Here is a 25,673-nt window from a genome sequence, read left to right as displayed (position 1 = left end):
TACCCTTAGCTTTCTCATGTAGGTTAGTAGTTTAGAAAACTAGACAGTGTCCAGACAAAGAAAAAAAGTTATCAAATTAATCATTTATTAGTCTCAATAATTACAAGTCAAAAATAAACTAAAAAATACAGTTTATTGAAAGCACCCAAACTAGTGAGCGAGACACATAGCTGATCTGGGTACCAAATTGACTTTTATAATATAATACAATAGACTTGGCGCAATAGTGACGTTCACAAAGACTCTTTGTGTAAACGCAAGTAGAGATATTTATTAACTTGTGCCAGGTTAACATCGAATTCCCATCCCAATAGCCATAAATGTTCCAAATGTGCCACCGCTTTGCATCATGGTCTTTCCAATGCCACCCACAAGTTCACGTCCTCTCATTCCGAATCTGCATAAGACAAGGATAAAAAATGTAATTACTTTTTAAACTGACATCTTTCACTGCCTCACTTATCGAATGGCATAGCACAATATTATTCTTTCTAGTTTAGAAAAAATAAAAAAAATTGGAACAAAGTGTATATACGTAGTTATAATAATAGATTCAAGAGTATTCTGCACATATATACACTGACCAACCACAACAGTAACACCCCCCCCCCCCCCAGGGCTCATGCACAAATCAGTATGTATTTTGCAGTCCGCAAAACACAGATGACGTCCGTGTGAGATCCGTATTGCATACTTTTTTTTGCGGATCCATTGTAACAATGCCTATCTTTGTCTGCAAAACAGAGCATGTCCTATTCTGGTCTAGCTTTTTTTTGCTGAACGCCATGTGGACATACAGAAACGGAATGTACACAAATGGAAAAAAGGAGGAAAAGGCGTAGGCTAGGGGAAAACTCCAATTCTGGAGAAAGGCATCTATACTATAAGGGGTTCCCGCTGGGTCTAGGGAAAAAAGAGAATTTTTTTCTTGAAAATCTAGTGGTTCAGACTTAATTTGCGCCGAGATAGAAAATGGCGACTCAAAGTCTGCCTGTCCATTTTCTACCCCCCTGATATGTACCGCTGAGATTAAGGCGCACTCTTTCTGCTAATAAGAGGATTTTCTGGGCTTCCTGCATCAGAATTTTGCATCTTGTACCCCCTTGTCTGTTCAGATAAGAGACCACAGTTTTGTTGTCAGTCATAATTATGAGATTTCTCCCTCTTATTTTTGGAGGGGTTGAACTCATTGCTAGAGTACTGCTGCCAGTTCTTTTAGGTTGGAGGATCCCCTTTTTGAATGCCCCCCCCCCCCCCCCCAAAGACCCTGGAGGGAGATTTCCTGAATATGAGCCCCCCACCCCCAGGGGCTTGCATCCGTGGTTAGACATACCAGGTCTTCTAACCTCCATGGAACTCCCTGAATCAAATTTTTCCTCTTTAAATCACCATGCTAAGCCCAGGAGAGTTTGGTCCGAGATTCTTATCTTTGAATCTAATGAGTTGTTCTTTTCCCAGAAAGGAAGGATTTACCACTGGAGAACCCTTGAGGGAAGTTGTGCCCAGCTTACCACCGGGATACATGACGTGAGGGACCCCAAGATAGACATTCCCTTCCTCAGAGACTACTGGGTTTCTGGTTAGATCCAATTCTCTCCTGAATATGACTGACCTTTTCTTCTGGCAACATACATTTCTGGGAAGATGAGTCTAGGATCAACCCCCCAAAAAAGTCTGGATTCCAGTAGGAACAGGGTGTGACTTATCTAGGTTTAAGACCCAGCCTAGCCGGTCTAGAATTTGTGATACCGCTGAGACTGCTCTTCCACAGGCTTCCTCTAATTTTTCCTAAAGTATATAGTGGGCTCAGCATGCATGTTGGTACTCAGCATGCATGTTGGCAGGGCTTATTACGCTTTGGCCAAAATGTACACTAATGCCTCATTCAACCTCCAGCATAGAGGCAGGGCAGAGTGCCATTGCATTTATATACAGAAGTGTACTCATTTAAAACCAGACATGATAAACATACCAATATAGTAGCAAGTCCATCCGAAATATTGCAAAATTAGATCATATTTCTTATTGAGACCAGTTGGGAAACACATTCCCAATTCAAATATCCAGAAAGCTTCTGGACTAAGAAGCTTTTTTTCTATGGTCTCCACCACTCACAGGTGATGTAACCCTTTCCTATTCCTTGAACTATTAGACTGGACGTATTACCCTTATGGACTGTGGCAAAAAGAAGACTCACTGCAGAAACCTTGCGTGCTTTGTAGTGTGGAGTGTCAGAGATATGTTTGCGCACTCTTGCTTTGATAGAATTGGTTGCGCAGCCCACATACTTAAAGGATAACTGTCGTATATTATTTTTTGGGGAGTATTGGATTGCAGTGATTAATATCACCTTGGTGGCCCAATTTCAACTTTTCACTGTGTATTCAATTACCCCTTAATTCCACAGTTTTGTTCCCTGTACTGCCTACTTTTACCTGTGCTTAAAATAGTGTTGCTAGGCAGGGTCCGTCTATGTGTTGAAGGACGGAGGACGCAGAAGCACGCTGCGTGCAAGGTCAGATTACTGACGGCCAGGGACTGTAAGTAAATGATTAAAGCCAGGTCCTCCCCAGCAGCTGATAACAGTGCCTGGGCTGTGTGCACTTCTCCCTGTCCCTGCGCTTGGCAGAAGCTCCCTCACTCAGCAGAGCTGGAGAAGCAGAGTTGAAGCAGCGCAGACCAGGGAAGGTAGATCTGCCATCTGCTCAGTGTATAAATGACAGCAACAAGTGGTAAGAGGACCCCTTTGTGCTGCAGGAGATTAACCCTTTAGGGTGGAGGGCTGTGGTTACTGGCACTTTTGGGGGGCTATTGTTACTGGCTAGTGAGGGCAGGCGGGATTAGCCTCAGGGGGAGGGCAGTGGCGGCCATCTTAACTGAATAGTGAAATTGCAGTTTTATGCAGACTAGTTGCTAAGGGCTGAATCTTATTAAATATGGGGTAAGTCAGTCTAATAGTAACTTTTGATTCTAATCTCATTATCCTTCCTCTGTTCACCTTGCATCTTATAAGGAAAAAACTGTGAATGCCTGTCTAAGGAAAGTGCCCGATGTATAGTTCCCTGTATAGACTGTGCGGTATATTTCCTGTGCTACAATCTGGTATTGATGCCCTCCGCTTCTAGTAGAAAAGTATCCACACTGGAACAATTATGCCTTGCTCTAATGAGCTCTCCCTTGGGTATATTACGTATGACGTGTGGAGGGTGACAAGTGGCCAATACAATTGTATTGCCTGATCTTTCTTTCCTATACGTCGAAGTGTGTCACCGACCAATTTTAGATCCAGGAAAGAAATAAACTCGGTATCATGATAAAAACTAAAGAAAAGAGAACTCTGACAGCTGTTCAAGTAAAAATGGAAGTCCGGTATGTGGGTAAAATCACCTGACCAGACGAACAACAAGTAGTCTACATATCTCCTGTACCATTTGATGTCATGTAAATGTGGGTTAGAATCAGCAAACAAGTAGTGCTTCTCCCACCAGGCCATAAAATTATTGGCGATGGACATCCACACTACAAAACACGCATTGTTTCTGCAATGAGTCTACATTTTGCCACAGTCACCAGGGTAATACATCCAGTCTAATAGTTCAAGGAATAGAAAGGGTTACCTCACCTGTGAGGGGTGGAGACCATAGAAAAAAAAGCTTCATCTACTTTCACACGTTTTGGCTTTCCATCTGTCAGATCCGTTCAGGGCTCTCACAAGCGGTCCAAAACGGATCAGTTTGCATTCTGAATGGAAAAGGATCCGCTCAGAATGCCTCAGTTCAGTCTCCATTCCGCTCTGGAGGCGGCCACCAAAACGCTGCTTGCAGGTTGAACAATAGCGGAGACAGGGGACAGGGGACAGCAACAGCGAGATCTGTACCTTCAACATTTTCTAAAAGTCCCCTGAATACCCGTCGGGTCCCGGAGCTTTGTCGCTCGGTAAACTGGTGATTGTGGACTGTATTTCTTCTGCAGTGAAGGGTTTATCATGTCTGGTTTTAAAATGAGTACACTTCTGTATATGCATGTTTCTTCTTTTTTTCTTTTGGCACATATGGTGTTAAGTCTGATGTTGTTTCCTCCCACATAGATCACATGTAACCTTTCCCCGTGTGGATAGGTAGAACAGTGATATATATGGGTAAGGATTTTATGGTGCATTTGTCATGAGTAAGGACCGCAATTATCAGGTCCGAAAAGCATAGATCGTCTACTGTGTCTTGTGTATAGAAATTTTACAGCTTGGAATAAAAAGTGTTTCATCTTAGAAGCTGGACTACATCCTCCTTTTTGCGACTATAATACACCGCGTCTTAATATTCTATTACAGTCACCATTAAAGGGGTTGCGCGGTGGAGTAATATTGATAGTCTATCCTCATGATAGCTCATCAATATCAGATCAGTTGGGGTCCGACTCCTGCAACCCCACAATCAGCTGTTTGAAGCCAGAAAATTGCCGTAAATGAAGATAACTTTGGTCGGGGCAGCCGGCCACACATCCTTTCTGCCCTTCCAACGCCCCCTAAGGAAAGTAGCGAGGGGGGTTGCAAATGCCTAGAGATGCAACAATTTTTTACAAAGTAATAGTTTGCAAATTTTTAACACCATTTTTCAGGCACAAAGGAGATGATAAATTTTCACTTGCTACCCCATATATCCCACCCCTTGATAAATGCTGCCATGACCTGGGTAATCAAGGTTATTAATTTCCCCTGGTTATACTGTTATGGCTGATCAGTATAAAATATTGATTCATCGTTCAGAGGTCTCCACCATTTGTACTAGGCTGATATTTATTTTACTGTGTACTTTGATCAGGAGAGATAACAGCTGAACATTACTTGCTCGCTTACCTTAAACACGAGAAAGTGCCAAACAATGCGCCGGCTGCCACTCCTACCGAAAAGCCCATCATGAAGCCCATCTTGACCTTGTCAAAACAACCGGGCTGTGATTGCCCATAGGGCCCACCAACGGCAACTGGCATCTATAACAGAAAGCACATAGCATTTTTTAGCATCACTTCATAGCCCATGGTCCTGTCTGATGTTCCGACGCAACTTTTTGTTCCTCTAATCAACTGCCCCCATCTGTGGACAGTGGTCCTAACGTAAAGTGGGGCCTGGGCAAAGGCTTGCATTAGACCAGCAGATATAGAAGATTTTGCAACTGGTTAGAAACCAAAAATGGATGCATGTCTAAAGACTAGTTTTTGTCTGTAAAAACTGCTTTGTCATTCCCATTGGCTATTATTGTAGTTCAAATGCAAGTATATGGACAGCACAAACTAATACAAAGTTACAATTTTTATCTAAGTTTCTCTACTCCACCCCTCCCGCTAGAAGTTCAGCTAGAATCTATATATGGAGAACAGTCAGAGCCGCTAATTGTCTGCAAATAGGGATCAGTGCTTAGTAGAAGAGAGTCTGCATAAGTGACCAGAAGAAGACGCCGATACTCTGCCACAGACGCTGGATCACCAGCCCTTTGACCAGGATACCAGCTGTCAGAGAGAGGAACAGCTAGCTCAGGCCTTTCCTCAGCACCAAACCTTTCTTCTGCCAGGAAGGAGAGTGGAGAAGCCAGCCCAATGCCTCGCCGGCATGGTTTTGCTCTAGAGGTTCTCCGGTAAAGAAGAACCCTGGTTTACTGCACACCGAGACTCTCTGGACTTAGGCTACATGCACATGAACGTTAGAAATGGCCGTGTTACAGTATTGCCCGTCACACGGGCATTGTTAGCACCAGTTAAAGTTTATGGGGCTATTCACATCGCTGTTTTTTTTAACGGCCAGTGAATAGCAGCCATAACGGCCAGACGGACCCCACTGAAGTCAATGGAACTATTTTTAACAGCCGCTTAAACAGGAGTGCAGCCGTTAAAAACGGAAGTGCTAGTTTAATGTGGCCTTTTAAGGGTAAAAAAAAAAAAAAAAATAAAAAAAAATAAATAAATAAATAACTCAGCTCACCCACAAAGACAGTTGCTCCTCTCTTGATTGTGAAGGATCGGCGCTCAAGCGTGGTGACGTCACCGCGTGATTATGTGGGGTGTGCGTGGTGATATCATAACGCTTAGCGCAGGGTCTTCGGCAGGTCCTTTACAATCAAGAGAGGAGCGACTGTCTCTGTGCGTACAAGTGGGTGTTTTTTTCCTGCAAAAAAAAAAAAACAAAAAAAAAAAAACACCCTGTTACAGCTGAGGACCACCATGGAGACATTATCACTGCTGGCGTCCACCAAGGGAGACATTATGTATACTGAATGGCACTGCAGGGGTTGGGATTAGGGATGAGTGAGTGACTTCAGATAAAACATCCAAAGTCGATTCGCAAAAAAACTTTGTTCTAATACTGTACGGAGCGAGCGCGCCATACAGTATTAGAATGTATTGGCTCCTATGAGCCAAAGTTATTATTTTACAAAGTCTCGTGAGACTTTGCATAATAACTTCATGAATATATTTCTACTGTAAAAAAAAAAAACATTTCCCGAACTCTGGTTCGGTCCCAAAGAACCACTTGGAACCGAACCCTAGTTTGAAAAATGGTTTTTACAGTATTAATTTATTAAGTTATTGTGCAAAGTCTTTCGAGACTTTGCGAAGTAATGACTTCGGCTCATCGGAGCCAATACATTCTAAGGCCTTACGCACACGAACGTTGTTTTGGTACACATCAGAGACGCAGTTTTTTCGGACAGATAATACTGTATGGGGCAGTCGCTCCGTACTGTATGTTAGAACAAAGTTTTATGCAAATTTACTTCACATGTTTAATCCAGAGTCAATTCGCTAGTCCCTTGTTGGGATTTTAATTTTAAAAAAACCAAAAAAAGCCAATGAAATTAATCAGTTTTTAACGGCCATGAAAAAGGATAAAACTGGCAGATGGCCACGAAAAAACTGACGGTCTCTGGGGGACCCAGTATGGCGATGGGGCCACCTGAAAGCCAGCCACATGTCCCCGATACAAACAGGGCCGACCCCTTCTCAATGTGACACAGAACAGGGTAGGGTGCAGGGCAGCAGAGGGTGACCCTGTACAGTACTTTACCCCAACCAACAGTAAAGCACTTAACTGACAGACATGTGATTCTAGAGGTTCCAGGTTTGCCCCATGTCACACATGGGGTGAGATCAGTAACAGGCAGCAGATAGAATAACGTGCTGTTTACTGCACCCCCGGGCCCCGGGCAGCGCTCACCTCTGTGGTGTCGGCAGTGCTCCTCCAGGCCGCAGCTCACTGATGACGCCCGAGACTCCCCGCCTCCCCGGAAGCCGCCAGTGCCCGCCGCCCTCCTCCTCCTCCTCTAGTACCCGGTGACGCCGCCCCCAGACTCCGTTACACAACACTCCAGCCTGGCCCCGTCAACATGCTGTGCAGAGCCGCGCTGAGGAGCCTGCTGTCCGCGGGCCACTGCAGGAAAGTCCCCGGGATCAGGGCCAGTCATGTGGCGCAGACAGGTACCAGCAGTAGGCCCCGACTGTGCCATGACACCCCGGAGAATGGCAGCCGTGACATGGCATCGGGATAATGGGTGGTAGGGGGTGAAGGGCATGGTAGATGTGATACTGGTGTAATAATGAGGGATGATACAAGGCATGGTATATAAAGGACGGCTCTCCCTCTGACTGCTGATGGCAAGGTGCTCCAAACTGGTGTCGCACCCTGTTCACCAAGTAAAGTAGATAGAGAAGTGAATGGGTACTCTTATAGATGGAATCACATGGACTGGATATAGGATGTTAAAATCAATGTGGTTTTTAATCAATAAAATATTTTACAGTAATCTAGAAAAATAGATATAAAAAATGATATTTTTTTATATGTAAAAAACGTAGCCGTAAATGCTCAATAAATTGCTCCCAAAAGATAGTTGATATACTTGATCGATGCAGTGATATTCAAATGTCAAGTCAGCTGATAAATTGTAGAAAACCCTGTAATGAGGTAAGTATTGTATAACACCGCTAATGGTGTATAGGGGGATCCGCGCAGCAGATGGCTGGAATATTACAAGCGGCTTTCCTGGTGTCGGTGGGTGAATAGAATGATACACAAGTCAGGTGTGTCTTCTTAAACGGTGATAGATGGAATTTGGTATATTCCAAAACAGGTGCAAAAAAAAAAGGAAAATGGTGGAAAAAGAGAAAAATAAAAATATTTTCTTTTTCTATTTCTCTTTTTGCACCTGTTTTGGAATATACCAATTCCATCTATCACCGTTTAAGAAGACACACCTGACTTGTGTATCATTCTATTCACCCACCGACACCAGGAAAGCCGCTTGTAATATTCCAGCCATCTGCTGCGCGGATCCCCCTATACACCATTAGCGGTGTTATACAATACTGACCTCATTACAGGGTTTTCTACAATTCATCAGCTGACTTGACATTTGAATATCACTGCATCGATCAAGTATATCAGCTCTATCTTTTGGGAGCAATTTATTGAGCATTTAGGGCTCTGTTTTTTACATATAAAAAAATAATATTTTTTATATATCTATTTTTCTAGATTACTGTAAAGTGTTTTATTGATTAAAAACCACATTGATTTTAATATCCTATATCCAGTCCATGTGATTCCATCTATAAGAGTGCCCATTCACTTCTCTATAGTATATGTGATACTGGTGTAATAATGAGGGATGATACAAGGCATGGTAGATAGGATACTGGTGTAATAATGAGGGATGATACAGGGCATGGTAGATAGGATACTGGTGTAATAATGAGGGATGATACAGGGCATGGTAGATAGGATACTGGTGTAATAATGAGGGATGATACAAGGCATGGTAGATAGGATACTGGTGTAATAATGAGGGATGATACAGGGCATGGTAGATAGGATACTGGTGTAATAATGAGGGATGATACAGGGCATGGTAGATAGGATACTGGTGTAATAATGAGGGATGATACAGGGCATGGTAGATAGGATACTGGTGTAATAATGAGGGATGATACAAGGCATGGTAGATAGGATACTGGTGTAATAATGAGGGATGATACAGGGCATGGTAGATAGGATACTGGTGTAATAATGAGGGATGATACAGGGCATGGTAGATAGGATACTGGTGTAATAATGAGGGATGATACAAGGCATGGTAGATAGGATACTGGTGTAATAATGAGGGATGATACAGGGCATGGTAGATAGGATACTGGTGTAATAATGAGGGATGATACAAGGCATGGTAGATAGGATACTGGTGTAATAATGAGGGATGATACAAGTGGGGCTCACAATCTAAGATTCTTATCAATGTGTCTTTGGAGTGTGTGAGGAAACCGGAGAAAACCCACGCAAATACGGGGAAAGCACACAAACTCCATGCAGATGTTGTCCTTGGTTGAAATAACTGTACATGCACACGGAAGACTTTAGGTGGGGCTAGCTGACTAGAAAACGTCTAGCTAAGGGCTTGTTAACATGACCGTGCCGTGATTCACGGTCCGCAAAATACGGATGCCGCCCTTGTGCATTCCGCAATTTAAGAAACAGACGGCCCTTTATAGAAATGCCTATTCTTGTCCGTTTTGTGACTTATAATTTTTGCGGGGCCATGGAACGGAGCAACGGATGCGGACAGCACACGGAGTGCTATCCGCATCTTTTGCGGCCACGTTGAACTGAATGGGTCCGCACCTAAGCCGCAAAAGATGTGGCTCGGATACGGAACCAAACCATGGTCGTGTGAATGAGCCCGAAGATGTCTTGCTGCCATCTCCTCTCTTTGTATCATATGGGTGTCAGCCGAGTGCCATGTTGGGCTCTGGTCGATGGGGAGCTCGCTCATTTGTTTACACCTTTGGTGACTGTTACTTACTTTGTGTGATATGTTTTGTGTATATAGATCATTTATCATAGTCTAGTAAACCTTTATAAATGACCTAAGTCATGCAAGTCAATTTTTTCCCCCCGAGTCCCCAAATTCACGATATTACAGAGAACATTATTTCCTGACGCACAGCCTCACAGCGTCCACCACGCCGCCCTCGCCATGCAGGAAGGGGGGGCGTGCGTAGTGGATCATGTGAGGGTAGGCTTCAGCAAATGAGGGAGATTTATCACAATTGGTGCAAAGCAAAACTGGATCAGTTGTCCATATCAACCTTTCATTTTTCAGAGCTTTTTTGGAAAATTTAAGGATTAATCTGATGGGTTGATAGGAGTAACTGAGCCAGTTTTGATAAATCTCCCCCCATTGTTCTCAGACTGGAGGTGCAGGTTAGGCCTCTTTCACACGGGCGTCTTATTTTTGGCCCGGATAATAGGCGGGTGCGTTGGGGGAACTCCCGCGATTTTTCTGCGCGAGTGCAAAACATTGTATTGCGTTTTGCACTCGCGTGAAAAAAATCGCGCATGTTCACAGAAGTTCGGGTTTGGGATCAGTGTTCTGTAGTATGTATTATTTTCCCTTATAACATGGTTATAAGGGAAAATAATAGCATTCTGAATACAGAATGCATAGTAAAACAGCGCTGGAGGGGTTAAAATAAAAAATAAAAAATTGAACTCACCTTAGTCCACTTGATCGCGAAGCCCGGCATCTCCTTCTGTCTCCTTTGTTGAATAGGACCTTTGGTGAGCATTAAATACAGGTAAAGGACCTTTGATGACGTCACTTCGGTCATCACATGGTACGTCACATGATCTTTTACCATGGTGAATCACTCAACCATGGTCCTATTCAACAAAGGAGACAGAAGGAGATGCCGGGCTTCGCGATCAAGTGGACTAAGGTGAGTTCAATTATTTTTTTATTTTTTTTAACCCCTCCAGCGCTGTTTTACTATGCATTCTGTATTCAGAATGCTATTATTTTCCCTTATAACCATGTTATAAGGGAAAATAATAATGATCGGGTCTCCATCCTGATCGTCTCCTAGCAACCGTGCGTGAAAATCGCACAGCATCCGCACTTGCTTGCGGATGCTATGCGATTTTCACGCACCCCATTCACTTCTGTGGGGCCTGCGTCGCGTGAAAATCGCACAATATAGAGCATGCTGCGATTTTCACTCAATGCACAAGTGATGCGTGAAAATCACCGCTCATGTGCACAGCCCCATAGAAATGAATGGGTCCAGATTCAGTGCGGGTGCAATGCGTTCAACTCGCGCATCGCATCCGCACGGAATACTCGCCCATGTGAAAGGGGCCTTAGAGTTGTTGGACACGACTGACCTGTCAGTCCTATCTGTCTGTCTCTTAGGCTCCATTCACACGTCCGCAATTTCGTTGCGGACCCATTCATTCCTATGGGACAGCATGATGTGCTGCCCCGACACGGAATTGCGGATCTGCATTTCCGGGTCCACAATTCCGTTCTGGAAAAAAATAGAACATGTCCTATTTCTTTCATTTTTCTGATTTTGGGATTACGTCCACACAAACCGAGCACCCCTTAACCAGTACGCTGTGCCGTCTGACTTCATCACACAATGTCCTATTCTTGTCCGCAATTGCGGACAAGAACAGGCATATTCTATTAGTGCCGGCAATGTGCGGTCCGAAAAATGCGAAACGCACATTGCCGCTTTCCGTGTTTTGTGGCTCCGTGGATCTGCAAAACACGTTGCGGACCTGTGAATGGAGCCTTAGAGACCAGACACAGCAGTCTGCTGTAAGAAAGTCATATACAGTGTCATCTATTGTATTTAATCGGGATAATATGTGTTTCCTTACAGACTGGAATGATGCAAAGCGGTCAGAGAAGCCGGAGCTTAGACCATTGTATTTGGATGTCCAAGCCACCAGTCCAATGGTGAGTTGCATTATACTGCCAGCTGATAGTACATGGCTGGTGTAATCCTCTAATATCAGTAAATAAAGGTGGATTTCCACTGCTCGAATATCGGGCAGATTATCGGGAACAAACGATCCTGCAAACGCTCGTTCCCAACAATCTGCCCGCGTAAATGTGCTGCTGATGAACGAGCAAAACGCTCGTTCATCGGGGGATCCTGTAGTTCATGCAGGCACATCAATCATCGTTTCTGTTGTCCAGAAGCAATGATCCTGTATGGGGACGAGCAATCACAATAGCGACCCCTCGTCCTCATACAGTGAAGGAGATCGCGGCATGTAAATGTAGTGGTCTCATCACTGAACAAGCAGCTGACGGGAAGGAACGCTTCCTTCCTGACAATCCGCTGTATATTGCACCGTGTAAACCCGCCTTGCGCTACTTTCACACCTGCGTTTAGGTGCGGATCCGTCTGGTATCTGCACAGACGGATCCGCACCTATAATGCAAACGCTTAGATCCGTTCAGAACGGATCCGTTTGCATTACTATGAAAAAAAAAAAATTATAATTTTTTTTGTTGTTGATGATAATGCAAACGGATCCGTTTTGACTTTACATTGAAAGTCAATGGGGGACGGATCCGTTATTCCTACTAGAAATTTATGAATCAATTCCCAGTTGAGGGTTATTAGGTGGGAGTGTTTCACTGCCAGTGTTCCCTTTAAGCTACATGGCAGTGTAGTGTGCAACTTGGGAACTCTCCTTGCCCAGTTAGGATGCAGTCCTAGACTGGCCGATGAGTGAGGGAGTGCTGTGCAGACCCAAGCATTAGCATTAGGACAGATACTGGACTGGTCTATACAAGTGCTGATGGCAATGTCCGTCTAGCTGCATGAGGTCCTTCCTCCAGCTACCCAGAGTGAGGGCTCATGCACATGACCGTTGTTGCTTTTCGGTCCGTTTTTAAGAGATCCGTTGTTCTGTATCTGAGGTTTTTTTTTTTTTTTTCTCTCAGATTTAAGTCCTCTTCTGTTCCGTTATTCCACAAAACATATCCATATGGTTTCCGTATGTGATTTTTTTTTTTTTTTTTTGTGGATCGTAAACAGTAACTTATTAATCGCCAAACACATGAGCAATATAGGCTGGGCATAGCATTTCTACAGTATGGATCTGCAAAGTACGGATGACATACTGTGCGGTCCGTATTTTTTGCGGACCCGTTGACTTGAATGGGGCCTCGAACCGTGATTTGCGGACAATAATAGGACATGCACTACTTTTTTGCGGAACGAAAATGGAAGGTACTCCATGTGCTTTCCGTTGTTTTTGCGGACCCATTGAAGTGAATGGTTCCGCATACAGTCCTCAAAAAACCCAGAACGGAAGCAGAAAGAAAATAGGTTTGTGTGCATGAGCCCTAATAGAGATTCCTGCTCTCCTCCTGTCCTCGCCGCTCTTATCACCACCACATTTTACCTACTATTAAAGAGGGTGAACGGCAATGATAATTTGTGGTATGCAAATACATACACACATAAAAAAAACAAAAAACTAAATGACAGGTCCATCTTTAACCCTTTCAGGACATGGCCTATTTTTTTATTTTTTTTCCCTTCCCCGCCTTAAAAGGGCCAACATTTTTTTTTAGTTTTACGTTCACGTAGCCGGATGAGGGCTTGTTTTTTGTGGGACAAGTTGTATTTGTTACCATTGCTTGTATTGGAAAATGGGACAGCATTCTTTGTGGGGTGAAATATGAAAATAAATGTTAATTCCGCCATGGTTTTTTGGATTTTGTTTTTAATTCGTTCACTTTGCTCTAAAAACCACATGATAACCTTATTCTATGGGTCAGCCTTTGGCGATACCAAATTTATATAGTTTTTATTATGACTTGCTACTACTTTTTCTTTGCATCACCATATTATGACTGCTGTAAGTTCTTGCATTTCTGTGCAAGGGCTTTATTTTTATTTTTTTGCAGGGTAAGGTGTAGTTTTTGGGGTAAGTAGAACTTTTTGATCACTTATTATAAAAATATTTTTTTTTGGGGGGGGGGGGGGGGGAGCGCGAGATGATCAAAAAAACTGCAAATTGGATTTTTTTTTTCCATTACTGCATTCACCACGCAGGAAAATATCTTATTTTTTAATAGTTCATAATAGTTTTTTTTTTTTTATTGCTTACTTTTATATGTAAAATTGGGAAGGGGGTAATTTTAAGTTTTACATTTAAAAAAAAAAATCCCAATTTTTTTTTTTTTTACTTATTGCAATTTTTCGTCCCTTTTAGGGACTTGCATGTGATCTAACAGGTCACCTGCTGAGCTGTGTCTTGGGTACGGCTCTGCAGGTAGCTCATTATGACAGCCTTGGGGGCCAAGGCCCAAGGCTGTCATGGCAACAATTGGAGCCCCGCGACAGAGGGAGCCCATATTCTCTGTCTAACCCCTAAGATGCTGCAGTCGCTCTTTATCGTGACATATGAGGGGGTTTAATGACGGGGATCGGTGTTACCTCCAATCCTAGTCATCCTGTATTACACTACTGGCACCTGCTATATATGGAGTCAGCTCTGCGTGCGAATTGGATAAACAGGACTGCTTTATTCCAGAAACAGTGTCACACTTGTCTATAGGTTGTGTATGGTATTGCAGCTTGGCTCCATTAAAGTGGATGGGGATAGGCTACAATATCGTACACCATGTGTATGTTTTAGGAAGAAAGAAGCCATGTTTTTCTTTTTGAGTTGCTGTCATTATACTGTGTATTACACCATGAACAGCCCTATATGATTTATAATTCTCTTCTAGGATCCCAGAGTATTAGACTGTATGTTGCCTTATCTGGTGAATCATTATGGAAACCCTCACTCAAGAACTCATGCCTATGGCTGGGAGAGCGAGAAGGGGATGGAAAAAGCAAGAGAGGTAATTGCTACTGCCAGAAGTATAACCTCTCCGTAAGAAGCAGTCATGTCTGCAGAGGAACAGTAGGATGTGTAGAAATTAAAGGGGTTTGCAGAGCTACAGATATTGAGGAGCTATCCTCCAGATAGGTCATCGGTATAACCCCCAGCGATGCTATGCCGGTAACAAACAGTATGTGGTGTGGAAGCAGAAGGCTCTGCACGTTGTGTAGTTGCTGTGCTGGGGTATTGCAGTGAATAGGAGCTGGGTTCCAGTGCACAGTGAGCGGAGCCTTACTGGCGCAGCAGCAGCCCGAAACAGCTGATCAGTCAGGGTCTCACAACCTGCACCGATCTGATATTGATGAACAATCCTTAGGATAGGTCATAAATAACAGTTGCCCTAAGATCCCCTTTAATGGCCAAGCTGAATGTTACTTACTAGTCAAACCAGCTTGCCATCTTGACTTTTAATTCCACGCTTGGTCTCAAAAAATTCCATGCAGTCAGATTTGAGTTTGGGGCAAATTGTGATGGATGCTGGACCAGTGGAAATTCTGGACCATAGGGTTACCTCATCAAATAAATCCTGTTGTATCTGACATGCTTTTTTAGTGCTCTATTTATAACATTTTAAAAGGCCAAAAAACAAGAAAAATAAAGAGATAAGCCCAGAACCCCAGTCACTGTACAGGTGGTATCGATAACATCAACCTTACATCACATCGAGTATGATGGCTGGATCTTCCAGACAAGAAGACAAGATCTTATCATCCAGCTGGCATTCTTAGGATCTCTTCACATCATTTTTTATGTTTAGGCCTCCATCTGGCCAGTACATGTCGGTATACCTCTCAAAAAGGTATGGAATAGTGTAGCGTAGTGTAGTATACTGCACTGTTCCATCCTGCCAAGTCCATTAAAAAAGTGGGACCTAGTGGATGATGGATGGCACTGTGCAGCATCCATCACAGGCATCTGGTAAATGTACATGCCTTGAGCTTTCCATGACAGATCTGTAAAATCGGATGCCATCATAGCTTATGGGTGTGTTAATCAGATGCCTAGCAGAGCAAAGGTTAGAACTACATCCATTTAATTGGTGAATCATGAGAACCTATTGAAAGCTTATGATATATCCCTTATCCCGATGCCATCACAGGCTATGTGGGGTCACCGCCTCCTCTTAATATATACTTTGTGAGCTTTTCTCTGTGTCAACATTACGAAAAACAAAGATATGATGTGAACAGGCCCTTCCGCTGACCATACACATTAAATGTCATGTGATGCCACCAATTTTGGCAAGACCGGTTAACCATCTAATGTTTATGGGGGCTTTTGAACCCCCCCCCCCCCATCCCCAATGTAGATGTCAGGGAAGATAAGTATTGGCCAGTGTGATGTCATCTGGCCGATCCTTTAGATCTTGAGAAGACGTTTTTGCTGGAGACTTCTACTGTACTGTACTTCTACTGAGACCTATACAGTGGAAGTCTCATATTTTTATTAATTTTTTGTGACTGGCTATGCAGCTTTATAGTGTAGTGGTTAAAGTTCTGGGCAGTGATGCAGAAGCTGTCAGTTCAAATCCTGTCCTATTCTTGTCTGCTATTGTGGACAAGAATAGGCATTTTTTTATGAGAGTGGCGGCCAAGTGCTATCTGCAAATTGCAGAACGCACACGGGCCGGTATCCGTGTTTTGCGGATCCGCAATTTGCGGACCGCAAAAGGCATACAGCCGTCTGAATGAGCCCTAAGGCTGATTTCACACTGCCGACACAGCATTCCAGTAGGCTGTTCTGGCATAGAATGCCGATAATTGGCCAGACACAGACTGCTGCACGCAGCGGTATTTGTTTGGCCGATTCTCTGCATATTTTCCGGGTTTCGGTTGGATCTCCGCTGTACCCCTTTATAGTTAAAGGGGTTGTGTAACTTCAGCATTGGCATTTATCATGTAGAAAAATACAAGGCACTTACTAATGTATTGTGATTGTCCATTTTGCTGCCTTTGCTGGCTGGATTCAATATTCAATCACATTATTCACTGCTCCTTTCCATGGTTACCACCCTGCAATCCATGAGTGGTGGTCGTGCTTGCACACTATACAAAAATGTTAAGGCCTCTCTGGTGGCCGGGACTGTGGGACTACACAGACTAGTGCTTTTTCCTATAATGTGCATGCACAGCCATGGCTAATGAATTGCAGGGTGGCCGTAACCATGGAAACGAGCAGTTTATAATATAATGGGGAAAATGAATCCAGCCAGCAAAGGAAGCAATATGGACAATCGCAACACATTAGTTAAGTGCCTTGTATTAACTTTCTCTGCATAATAAATGCTATTTGCTGAAGTGGCACATTCCTGCATTGACTGATCCGGTTGGAAACAGCTTGCCGGAACAACCTGCCAGATCTGTAAACGCTAGTATGAAACTAGCTGTAGTTTAACAAGATATTTTTTTATTTCAATTTTATCTACGGTACATGCTTTAATCATTAGTAGTATATGGCAGAAACAAATTATTCTTTCTTTTGCAGCAAGTGGCCTCCTTGATTGGAGCAGATCCCAAAGAGATTATTTTCACAAGTGGTGCAACTGAATCGAACAATATTGCTCTCAAGGTAATTCTTATTTTTAGTTTAAAGGTGGTAGATCGGAGTGAGGGGCTGTAAAACACCAAGAGGAAAAATTGCAGGTCAGATGCACGCGTGGGACTAGCATTTTGTTAGCAGATTAAATCGAAGTGAGACACCTATTGAAAAGAAACAGTTTGGGAGGGGAAATAGATGAAAGGTGGGTAAGGATATAGTTGGTTGCTGTCTGCATGTCTCGGATCTTGGGTACACAAATAGGTCAAAGAATAGGTTGGTCACCGAGGAGTTCCCGCTCTAAGTACCATGTGGATAGTGGATACATCTTGAAACTGTGTTGCTTGCAAATCAAGTCATTTTAATTTGGAAAGATCAGCTCCATCTGCAATCTGAAAACTATTCGTATTCGATTTTATGCTTGTACTCACAAGGGGAGGGGACCGTGCATTTGCAAATAGATCCTTCATGAATAATCTGTTATATAAGAGAACGTCAGATTGGATCTTGTGATTTAAGACTTTTTTTTTTTTTTTTTTTTTTTTTACTTTATTCTTTCCGTCCACGGCCTGAAGGGTGTTGCCAGATTCTACAAGTCTCGCAAAAAACACATAATCACCACTCAGACTGAACATAAGTGTGTCTTGGATTCGTGCCGCTCATTAGAAGCCGAAGGATTCCAAGTCTCTTACCTTCCTGTCCAGAAGAACGGGCTGTTGGATTTAAAGGTGATTTACACATGACTACTTTTTTTCTTGCATTTTACACATTATAATTACAACTGTATTATCCCTGTAGTAAACTTCATCATTTCTATTAGGTTCTGGAAGAAGCCATACGGCCGGATACAGGCCTGGTGTCTGTCATGACTGTGAACAATGAAATAGGAGTGAAGCAACCTGTTGCTGACATAGGTATATTTCATCCTCCTTCTTTATTGATGAACCAATAGGTTGTAGCAATTAATAATGTATTTATTTTCTTACCTATCACTATGAGCCCCTTGTCAGCATTAAGGCCAGGCACCACAGTGTTTTTTGCGTGAGTACAGCATATTTGTACCTATGATACTGGCTGACCTGTTACATGTGCACTTGGCAGCTGAAGGCATCTGTGTTGGTCCCATGTTCATAAGTGTTCTGTGAGGAATATGGATTATTGTTCAATGTCAGCCATGTTCCCACACCAGCCATCTGCTGTCGGATAGCAAAGGTAGTGAACTCCACAGGGGGCCCTGCTTCAAAGCCCAGCCAAATGGCAGAGAACTTCTTGCAGGCCACCTTTGTTTACAATTTCTCACCTCCATTCAGCCAGCCAGGAACCCAGCTAATGGAACAGGAAGAACCTCTCTGCAGGGGTCTAGGCCATTCCCCAGTTCAATGAACATTATCGGATATCTTGGAATCAGCAATTCATAAGGAATTATGAATCACCCAGCCATCACAGGCATAAACCGAATACCTATTTGTGTCCCTGTGGCTACGAGGAACAGGCCCGTGGTCATAGTTTGGTGGTGGGATGCCCAGGAGGGGAGATATACATATCTCCCCACAGAAACCAAATGACGGTACCATCCTTGGACTCTACGGGCAGCCAGAACCCTGGCGGACCCATTGGTCCCAGAACCACTTCCCTGCGACATTCTGGTCTGGAGCTATGAGCCCTAATCGGTTTTGTGGCTCATTTGCTGCCAGTCCCAGCAGAGGGGGAGTTGACCCCTCCCAGAGGCCGGGAGGGGAGGGGCTGGCTACAGGTTAAAAGGCTTGTGCCAGCAAGCTGGGGGTCTTTTCTCTGAAGGGAGGTCACATCATGCCATATGTTTTTTAATGGGACCTGCAACTGGCTGACAACACTGCTTCCCATGTGAATACAGCTAAGAACTCATCACAACCCAGAGGACTCGTATACCTGGTAAACTGACCTTTTTTATCTGCTTAGCCCTGTTTGTACCACGCCAACTATATTTACCACTCAGACCATTGTATATATTTTCTGTGTATATTATGTCCAGTGAGCGCTTAAGGCAATTAAATATATAATTTAATCTTGTGCTGTTCTGGTATCTCGATCACGAATCCCCATGTCCGTGTTTTGGGCCTAGTTATACGCTACTGCGGCTTGGTTTCTCACCCTATTTAATCCCGTTAGCGGACTTATATCAAACGAGAAGCTGGTGGCAGTATACCCTGGCTCTGGCTGAGAAAGCGCTGTTTCACTGGGGCAGTGAAAAGGCTCTCTCAGCTTGTTGCCTCTCTGTGCCCGCGTGGACAGGTGTCTGTGTAGACTGTATCAAGCTGACCTTACCTGCTCCTCCAGGAGGGCGTAACGAGCCCTTGAGATATTCGGGTACCTGCCCAGCGAGACCATCCTGAGCTATGAGGACATCAAGCAGGCTCTGGTCCGGCAGTACAACTTGACCCCAGAGGATGGATCATCAGTTTAAACAAAGTGCAGAACCCCTTTAAAGACACCGGTGCTGAGATGACTCTGGTACAGCCTGAACTGGTGGCACCCCACGATTTATTGCCCGGGAGATCCCTTACTGTCTCCAGGATTAGAGGAGTAGAACCGGCGCTGCCCATTGCCAAGGTCTATTTGGACTAGGGTGCCGGTCGAGGAGTAAGGGAGTTGGGGGTACCCTCAAATATCCCTGCTAGTGTTTTGCTGGGGACGGACCTGGGGCGGCTAGTGTCTAAGTACGTGGCCTCTGACACCCCGAGGTCCGATCCCCCAGAATGTGATGCTATGTCCACCCCTGTTGATAATGTTAATGTTCATAGCATGCTGACCCCTGGGTGTGGCCAGCAAGCATGCTGGAACCTGTTCTCAGGTGTGGAGACTGAGGGAACAAGCAGGGGGCAGACAGCTGCGAAGGAGGAGGATGCAAATGAGGTCAGGGCTGTCCCAGAAGAAGTAGGGCTCCCAGGTAAAGCCTCAGTGCAGGGTTCCTCCACAACTGGGATGTCAGAGGGCCCGGTTAGTCCGTCTGGACTGGCGACTTGGTTGGAAGCCAAGAGGAACCAGGCACTACAAGCGTGAACGCTCTCAAGGATCAGGCGTCACAGCTTCCCATGGACTCGGACCTTGAGCGGGTGGTTTGGGACCAAGGACGGCTGTACCGGGTCGCGGTCCAGCACGTCCCACCAGTGGTTTCAGGTGGCGTTAGGGGCTAGCGCCAGCTTGAAATCTCTCACGCAGCAGGTGGCACGGCCTCCCTTGGACTCTGCCCTCCAGAGGGCGGTCTGGGACCAAGGGCGGTTGTGGCGGGGAACGGTCCAGCAGGGCTCACCAGAGGCGTGGCCTAGGAACCGACAATTCGTGGTACCTTTATCCGTTCAGGACTGAGTCCACCAAGATGCTGTTGGGCATGGAGTATGCCCCTGCTACTTCTAAGCGAATGGTCAAGCTTCTTAAGGGACTCAAATACTGTACCCCGACTGACTTCGGACGTCAAATACATAGAGCCAGCGAGATACGGTATGGTCACTGGTTACCAAGGCGTGAAGTTACGCCCTCCTACAGGAGCAGGTAAGGTCAGCTTGATATAGTCTACACAGGCGCCTCCTGTCCACGCAGGCACAGAGGTATATTGCCACCAGCTTCTCGTTTGATATAAGCCCGGTCCGATAACTGGATTATATAGGGTGAAAAACCAACCCGCAGTAGCGGATAACTAGGCCGAAACACGGAGGTGGGGATTTATGATCGAGATATAAATATAATATATTTAATTGCCTTAAGGACTCATAACACAATATACACATAAAATATATACAGTGGTCTGAGTGGTAAATACAGTTGGCGTGGTACAAACAGGGCTAAGCAGATCAAAAAGGTCAGTTTACCAGGTATATGAATCCTTTGGGTTGTGATGAGTTCTTAGCTGTATTCACATGGGAAGCAGTGTTGTCAGCCAGTTGCAGGTCCTATTAAACACATATGGCACGATGTCACCTCCCTTCAGAGAAAAGACCTTTTAACCTGTAGCCGGTCCCTCCCTTCCTGGCCTCTGGGAGGGGTGCACACCCCCTCTCCTGGGGCTGGCAGCAAATAAGCCACAAAACCGATTAGGGTTCATGACTCCAGACCAGAATGTCGCAGGGAGATGGTTCTGGGACCAATGGGTCCGCCTGGGTTCGGGCTACCTGTTGAGTCCAAGGATGGTACCGTTATTTGGTTTCTGTGTATGATATGTGATATGTATATCTCCCCTCCCGGTTCCATGATGTTTGAGAATGGCCTAGACCCCTGCAGAGGAGGTTTTTCCTGTTCCATTAGCTGGGTTCCTGGCTGGCTGAATGGAGGTGAGAAATTGTAAACAAAGGTGGCCTGCAAGAAGTTCTCTGCCATTTGGCTGGGCTTTGAAGCATGGCCCCCCCTGTGGAGTTCACTACCTCTGCTATCTGACAGCAGATGGCTGGTCTGGGTAAATGGCTGACATTGAACAATAATCCATATTACTCACATGTTCATATAGTTTTAATATATGCAAATGAGCCTGTAGGAACAATGGGGGTGTTGCCGTTACTCCTAGAGGCTCTGTTGTATCTGCAACTGCTGTGCCCTTTACATTTTGATTGACAAGGCCGGGCAGTGAAAACATCATCATGCCTGGTCCTGTCATTAAAGTGCAGAGGTTGCAGCAGTCTTCATGACAGACACATTAAAACAAGGGCATCTAGTAGATTTCCTGAGACGAGAGGAATTGGCATCAGATAATAGGGTCTGAAATAGTTGGGCTACAAAATCTGTAGATTCTGGTTATCGCTCATGTCTATCGTGGGTTATAGTTTAGGGATTAAAAAGGCCAACCAGGGTTGTGGGCAAAGTGTTGAAGTAAAGCAAGATATTGTTGTGCAAGAAACCTATGGGTTGGATGTAGGGATCCACCGATTAATGGTTTTACCGATATTATCGTCCGATATTCAGTATTTTGACCGTTATCGGTATCTGCATCTATTTTGCTGATAGCTGATATTCCGATAACTTATTGGGAACACAGATCGCGCTGCTGACAGCGCTCTCCGTGTTCCCTCAGCAGCACAGGGGAGAAGGAAGCAGTGTCTCCCTCCCCCTGTGCTGCTGCTGCCGCCAATAAGAGGAAGGAGGACAAGAGAAGGGGAGGGGCTGTGGCCACTGCGCCACCAATGAAGATAACTGTTTCATTCATTAATTCATATACAGGAGGCGGGAGCTGGCTACAGAATCACATAGCCGGCTCCCGACCTCTATGACAAGTAGCTGCGATCTGCGGTAGTTAACCCCTCAGGTGCCGCGGATCGCAGCTAACGCTCATGGAGGTCGGCAATGTGATTCTGCAGCCAGCTCCCGCCTCCTGTATATGAATTGATGAGAGATTTCTCTTCATTGGTGGCGCAGTGCCCCCCCCCCCCCCCCCCAGTATTAATCATTGGTGGCGCTGTGCGCTCCCCCAAGCCCCCCCCAGTATTAATCATTGGTGGCGAAGTGCGCCCACCACCCCCACCCCAGTATTAAAAACATTGGTGGCGCAGTGCGCGCCCCCCCACCCAAGCCCCCTCCCCAGTATTAATCATTAGTGGCAGTGGCCACAGGATCCCCTCTCCCCTGCTCCTCCGATCGGAGCCCCAGCAGTGTAAGCCTGGGGCTCCGATCGGTTACCATGGCAGCCAGGGCGCTACTGAAGCCCTGGCTGCTATGGTAAGCTCCATGCTACTGTGTGCACGAAGCACAGGGCAGCAGGGACAGTGTGAGCTCCTATTCACCCTGATAGAGCTCTATCAGGGTGGATAGGACAAGGGTTCTAGTCCCTAAGGGGGCTAAAAAAATGAAAATTCCCAGGACATCGGTTAAATTATCGGCTATCTGCCTGAAAGTTCACAAATTATCGGTATCGGCCCTAAAAAATCTATATCGGTCGATCCCTAGTTGGATGGAAGCTTGTAGTGGGTCATGAATATGGTCTATGATGGGGATACTCCAACCTGCGGCCCTCCAGCTGTTACAAAACTATAACTCCCAGCATTCCTGGGCAGCCCACCTATTAGGGCATGCTGGGAGTTGTAGTTTTGTAACAGCTGGAGGGCTGCAGGTTCAGCATTTCTGGTCTATGATGTCGTCATTCTTGAATTGTTCCAAGTGGTGGTAGCAGTCCAGTGTAGTAAATTAAATAAGGCTACTTTCACACTGGCGTTTCTGGGTCCGCTTGTGAGATCTGTTTTGGGCCGCTTGTGAGAGCCCTGAAACGGATCAGTTAAGCCCCAATGCATTCTGAATAGATAAGGATCCGTTCAGAATGCATCAATTTGGCTGCGTTTGGTCTCCGTTACGTTTTTTAGACTGTCACTAAAACGCAGCTTGCAGCGTTTTGGTGACCGTCTGACGATAGGAGCCTAACGGATCCGTCTAGACTTACAATGTAAGTCAATTGGGACGGATCTGTTTTTCACTGCCAAAATATGGTGCAATTGAAAACTGATCCGTCCCCTATTGACTTTCAATGTAAGTGAAGACGGAACCGTTTTGACTTAGACTTTTTTTTATTTTTTATGAATAATGCAAACGGATCCATTATTAACAGATCCGTCTGTGCACAAAACACGAATGTGAAAGTAGCCTAAAAGTTGAGGGGAGGGGGAACACGTGTAAGGGCCTCTGATAACCCCCCCCCCCGAATGTTGTCAGTGGGTGGCAGGCAGACGAGCAATGCCCAGCTTGATGTGAGTTGTAAGTAGGCTATAGATGGTGGTTTTGTATCGCCTAATCAAAGACGACCATATCCATTTCTGCTGTCTGTAAATTGCGGATCCGCAAAATACAGATACCGGCTGTGTGCATTCCATATTTTGTGGATCAGAACGGCCAGCCTAATGACAGGGCAGGAATAGGACATTTTCTATCTTTTTTTGCGGGACCAGAGAATGGAAGGACAGATCTGGACAGCACACAGTGCTGTCCGCATCTTTTTAAATGAATGGGTTAGGACCCATTCCGCAAAATTGCGGATTGGATGCGGACACAAACATACGGTCGTCTGAATGAATGCTAACTGATTTGAAACTACAATCACAGTCTTGTCCATTTCTCTCTTCAGGTTATATTTGTAGCTCGAGAAAAGTATTTTTTCACACAGACGCTGCACAGGCAGTAGGCAAGATACCAATGAATGTGAATCAAATGAAGATTGACCTAATGAGCATAAGTGGACATAAGATCTATGGTCCTAAAGGTATGCCGCATCTCTAGTACTTGTGCCATGAAAATCACACTGATGACGTCATTCATGACAAGTGATTATAACTTTCACGCTTCTGCAACCCACAACACCCATTATGTTCAGCTGTCTTATGTGATTACATTCTACAGTTTGTTCTCCTGTGTAGACAGGAGGTCACTCTCCTCTGTGTAACTGATATCCTATGAACTACAGGATTGCATCAGCATCAATAAATGTCCTCCTTCTTCCGCATACTTTGTTCCACTTTGTGCCCCTCCATGCGTAGAGTACTGCTGAATATATATTTCTGCATTTTCTAACTGGACATGAATGTGAAGATTCAGTAAGTCCTCACAATGAAGCTGCAAAGTTATAAAAGTCTCCTGAATCACAATCCTGTGTGCAGAATCTTCAGTGTATTCTATGAGATGCAGCTTCAAACTAGTCTCCCCTGCCTCTTCCTTGTAGGAGCTGACAGCAAGAAAGCTATTAAAAGCAGGAGGCAGGGGAGACCGGCTGAATCTGTATCACATAGGATGCACTTAGACCCTGTAATGGTGAGTTAGTGGACAGTCGTTCTGTGTTGCTCATGAATCTCTTGCTGTCCTTAGATGGGGCAAAGGAAGTGCATTGTGAGGAAACTCTGCCCTTCTGTGTGTGCAAAGCCAGAGGCATAATGGGAATTGTAGGGGAATAAACTACAATGAGGAACAGAAGTATTTGAACACCCTGCGATTTTGCACTTAGAAAACATGGAGTGGTCTGAAATTCACATTGTAGGTACATTCCCACTTTAAAAAAAAAATCAGGAAATCACATTGTATGATTTTAAAAGAATGTGTTTGTCTTGCACTGCTGAAAAGAAGTATTTGAACACCTGAGAAACACCAAGAATTCTGGCTCTCAAAGACCTGTTACTGTGCCTTTTAAAAAGTCCACCTCTACTCCACTCATTAATCTAACTTAGTAGCACCTGTCTGAGCTCTTTGAAGACACCTGTCCACCCCACAGTCAGTCAGATGCCAACTACTACCCTGGGCAAGACCAAAGAGCTGTCAAAAGACACCAGAGAAACAATTGTGGACCTCCACAAGGCTGGAAAGGGCTACAGGGCATTTGCCAAGCAGCTTGGTGAAAATAGATCAACTGTTGGAGCAATTGTTAGAAAATGGAAGAGGCTAAAGACGACTGTCAGTCTCCCTC

The 25,673-nt window shown here is 44.8% G+C and overlaps 2 protein-coding genes across 2 annotated transcripts in view; one reads left to right on the top strand and one right to left on the bottom strand.

Annotated features, from left to right (window-relative positions):
* Positions 1-64: 64 nt before the first annotated feature.
* On the bottom strand, positions 65-7,328 carry ROMO1 (reactive oxygen species modulator 1). Its single transcript, XM_044296657.1, has 3 exons — positions 7,205-7,328; positions 4,853-4,986; positions 65-397 (listed from the first exon to the last, which is right to left on the bottom strand). Exons 2-3 carry the CDS (start codon positions 4,984-4,986, stop codon positions 289-291), a joined length of 243 nt encoding a protein of 80 aa, XP_044152592.1. The 5' UTR covers positions 7,205-7,328; the 3' UTR covers positions 65-288.
* Positions 7,269-25,673, top strand: part of NFS1 (NFS1 cysteine desulfurase) — a 31,801-nt gene continuing 13,396 nt past the window's right edge. The window contains exons 1-7 of the mRNA XM_044296656.1: positions 7,269-7,464; positions 11,707-11,783; positions 14,583-14,699; positions 17,225-17,308; positions 17,851-18,003; positions 18,096-18,189; positions 24,348-24,482. Of these exons, the coding sequence (XP_044152591.1) occupies positions 7,374-7,464; positions 11,707-11,783; positions 14,583-14,699; positions 17,225-17,308; positions 17,851-18,003; positions 18,096-18,189; positions 24,348-24,482 (751 nt within the window). The 5' untranslated portion in view covers positions 7,269-7,373. The remainder of the gene's footprint in view (positions 7,465-11,706; positions 11,784-14,582; positions 14,700-17,224; positions 17,309-17,850; positions 18,004-18,095; positions 18,190-24,347; positions 24,483-25,673) is intronic.

This window comes from Bufo gargarizans, chromosome 6, assembly GCF_014858855.1.
Source record: "Bufo gargarizans isolate SCDJY-AF-19 chromosome 6, ASM1485885v1, whole genome shotgun sequence".
Classification (NCBI taxonomy): Eukaryota; Metazoa; Chordata; class Amphibia; order Anura; family Bufonidae; genus Bufo; species Bufo gargarizans.
Note: the sequence above shows the minus strand (reverse complement) of the source record. Positions and strands in the feature narration are given on the sequence as shown.

Coding starts and splice junctions, on each gene's coding strand:
- ROMO1 (XM_044296657.1), bottom strand. CDS start 4,986: ATGCCAGTTGCCGTTGGTGGGCCCTATGGGCAATCACAGCCCGGTTGT. Junction 398..4,852: donor GGCACTTTCTCGTGTTTAAG/GTAAGCGAGCAA, acceptor TGTCTTATGCAG/ATTCGGAATGAGAGGACGTG.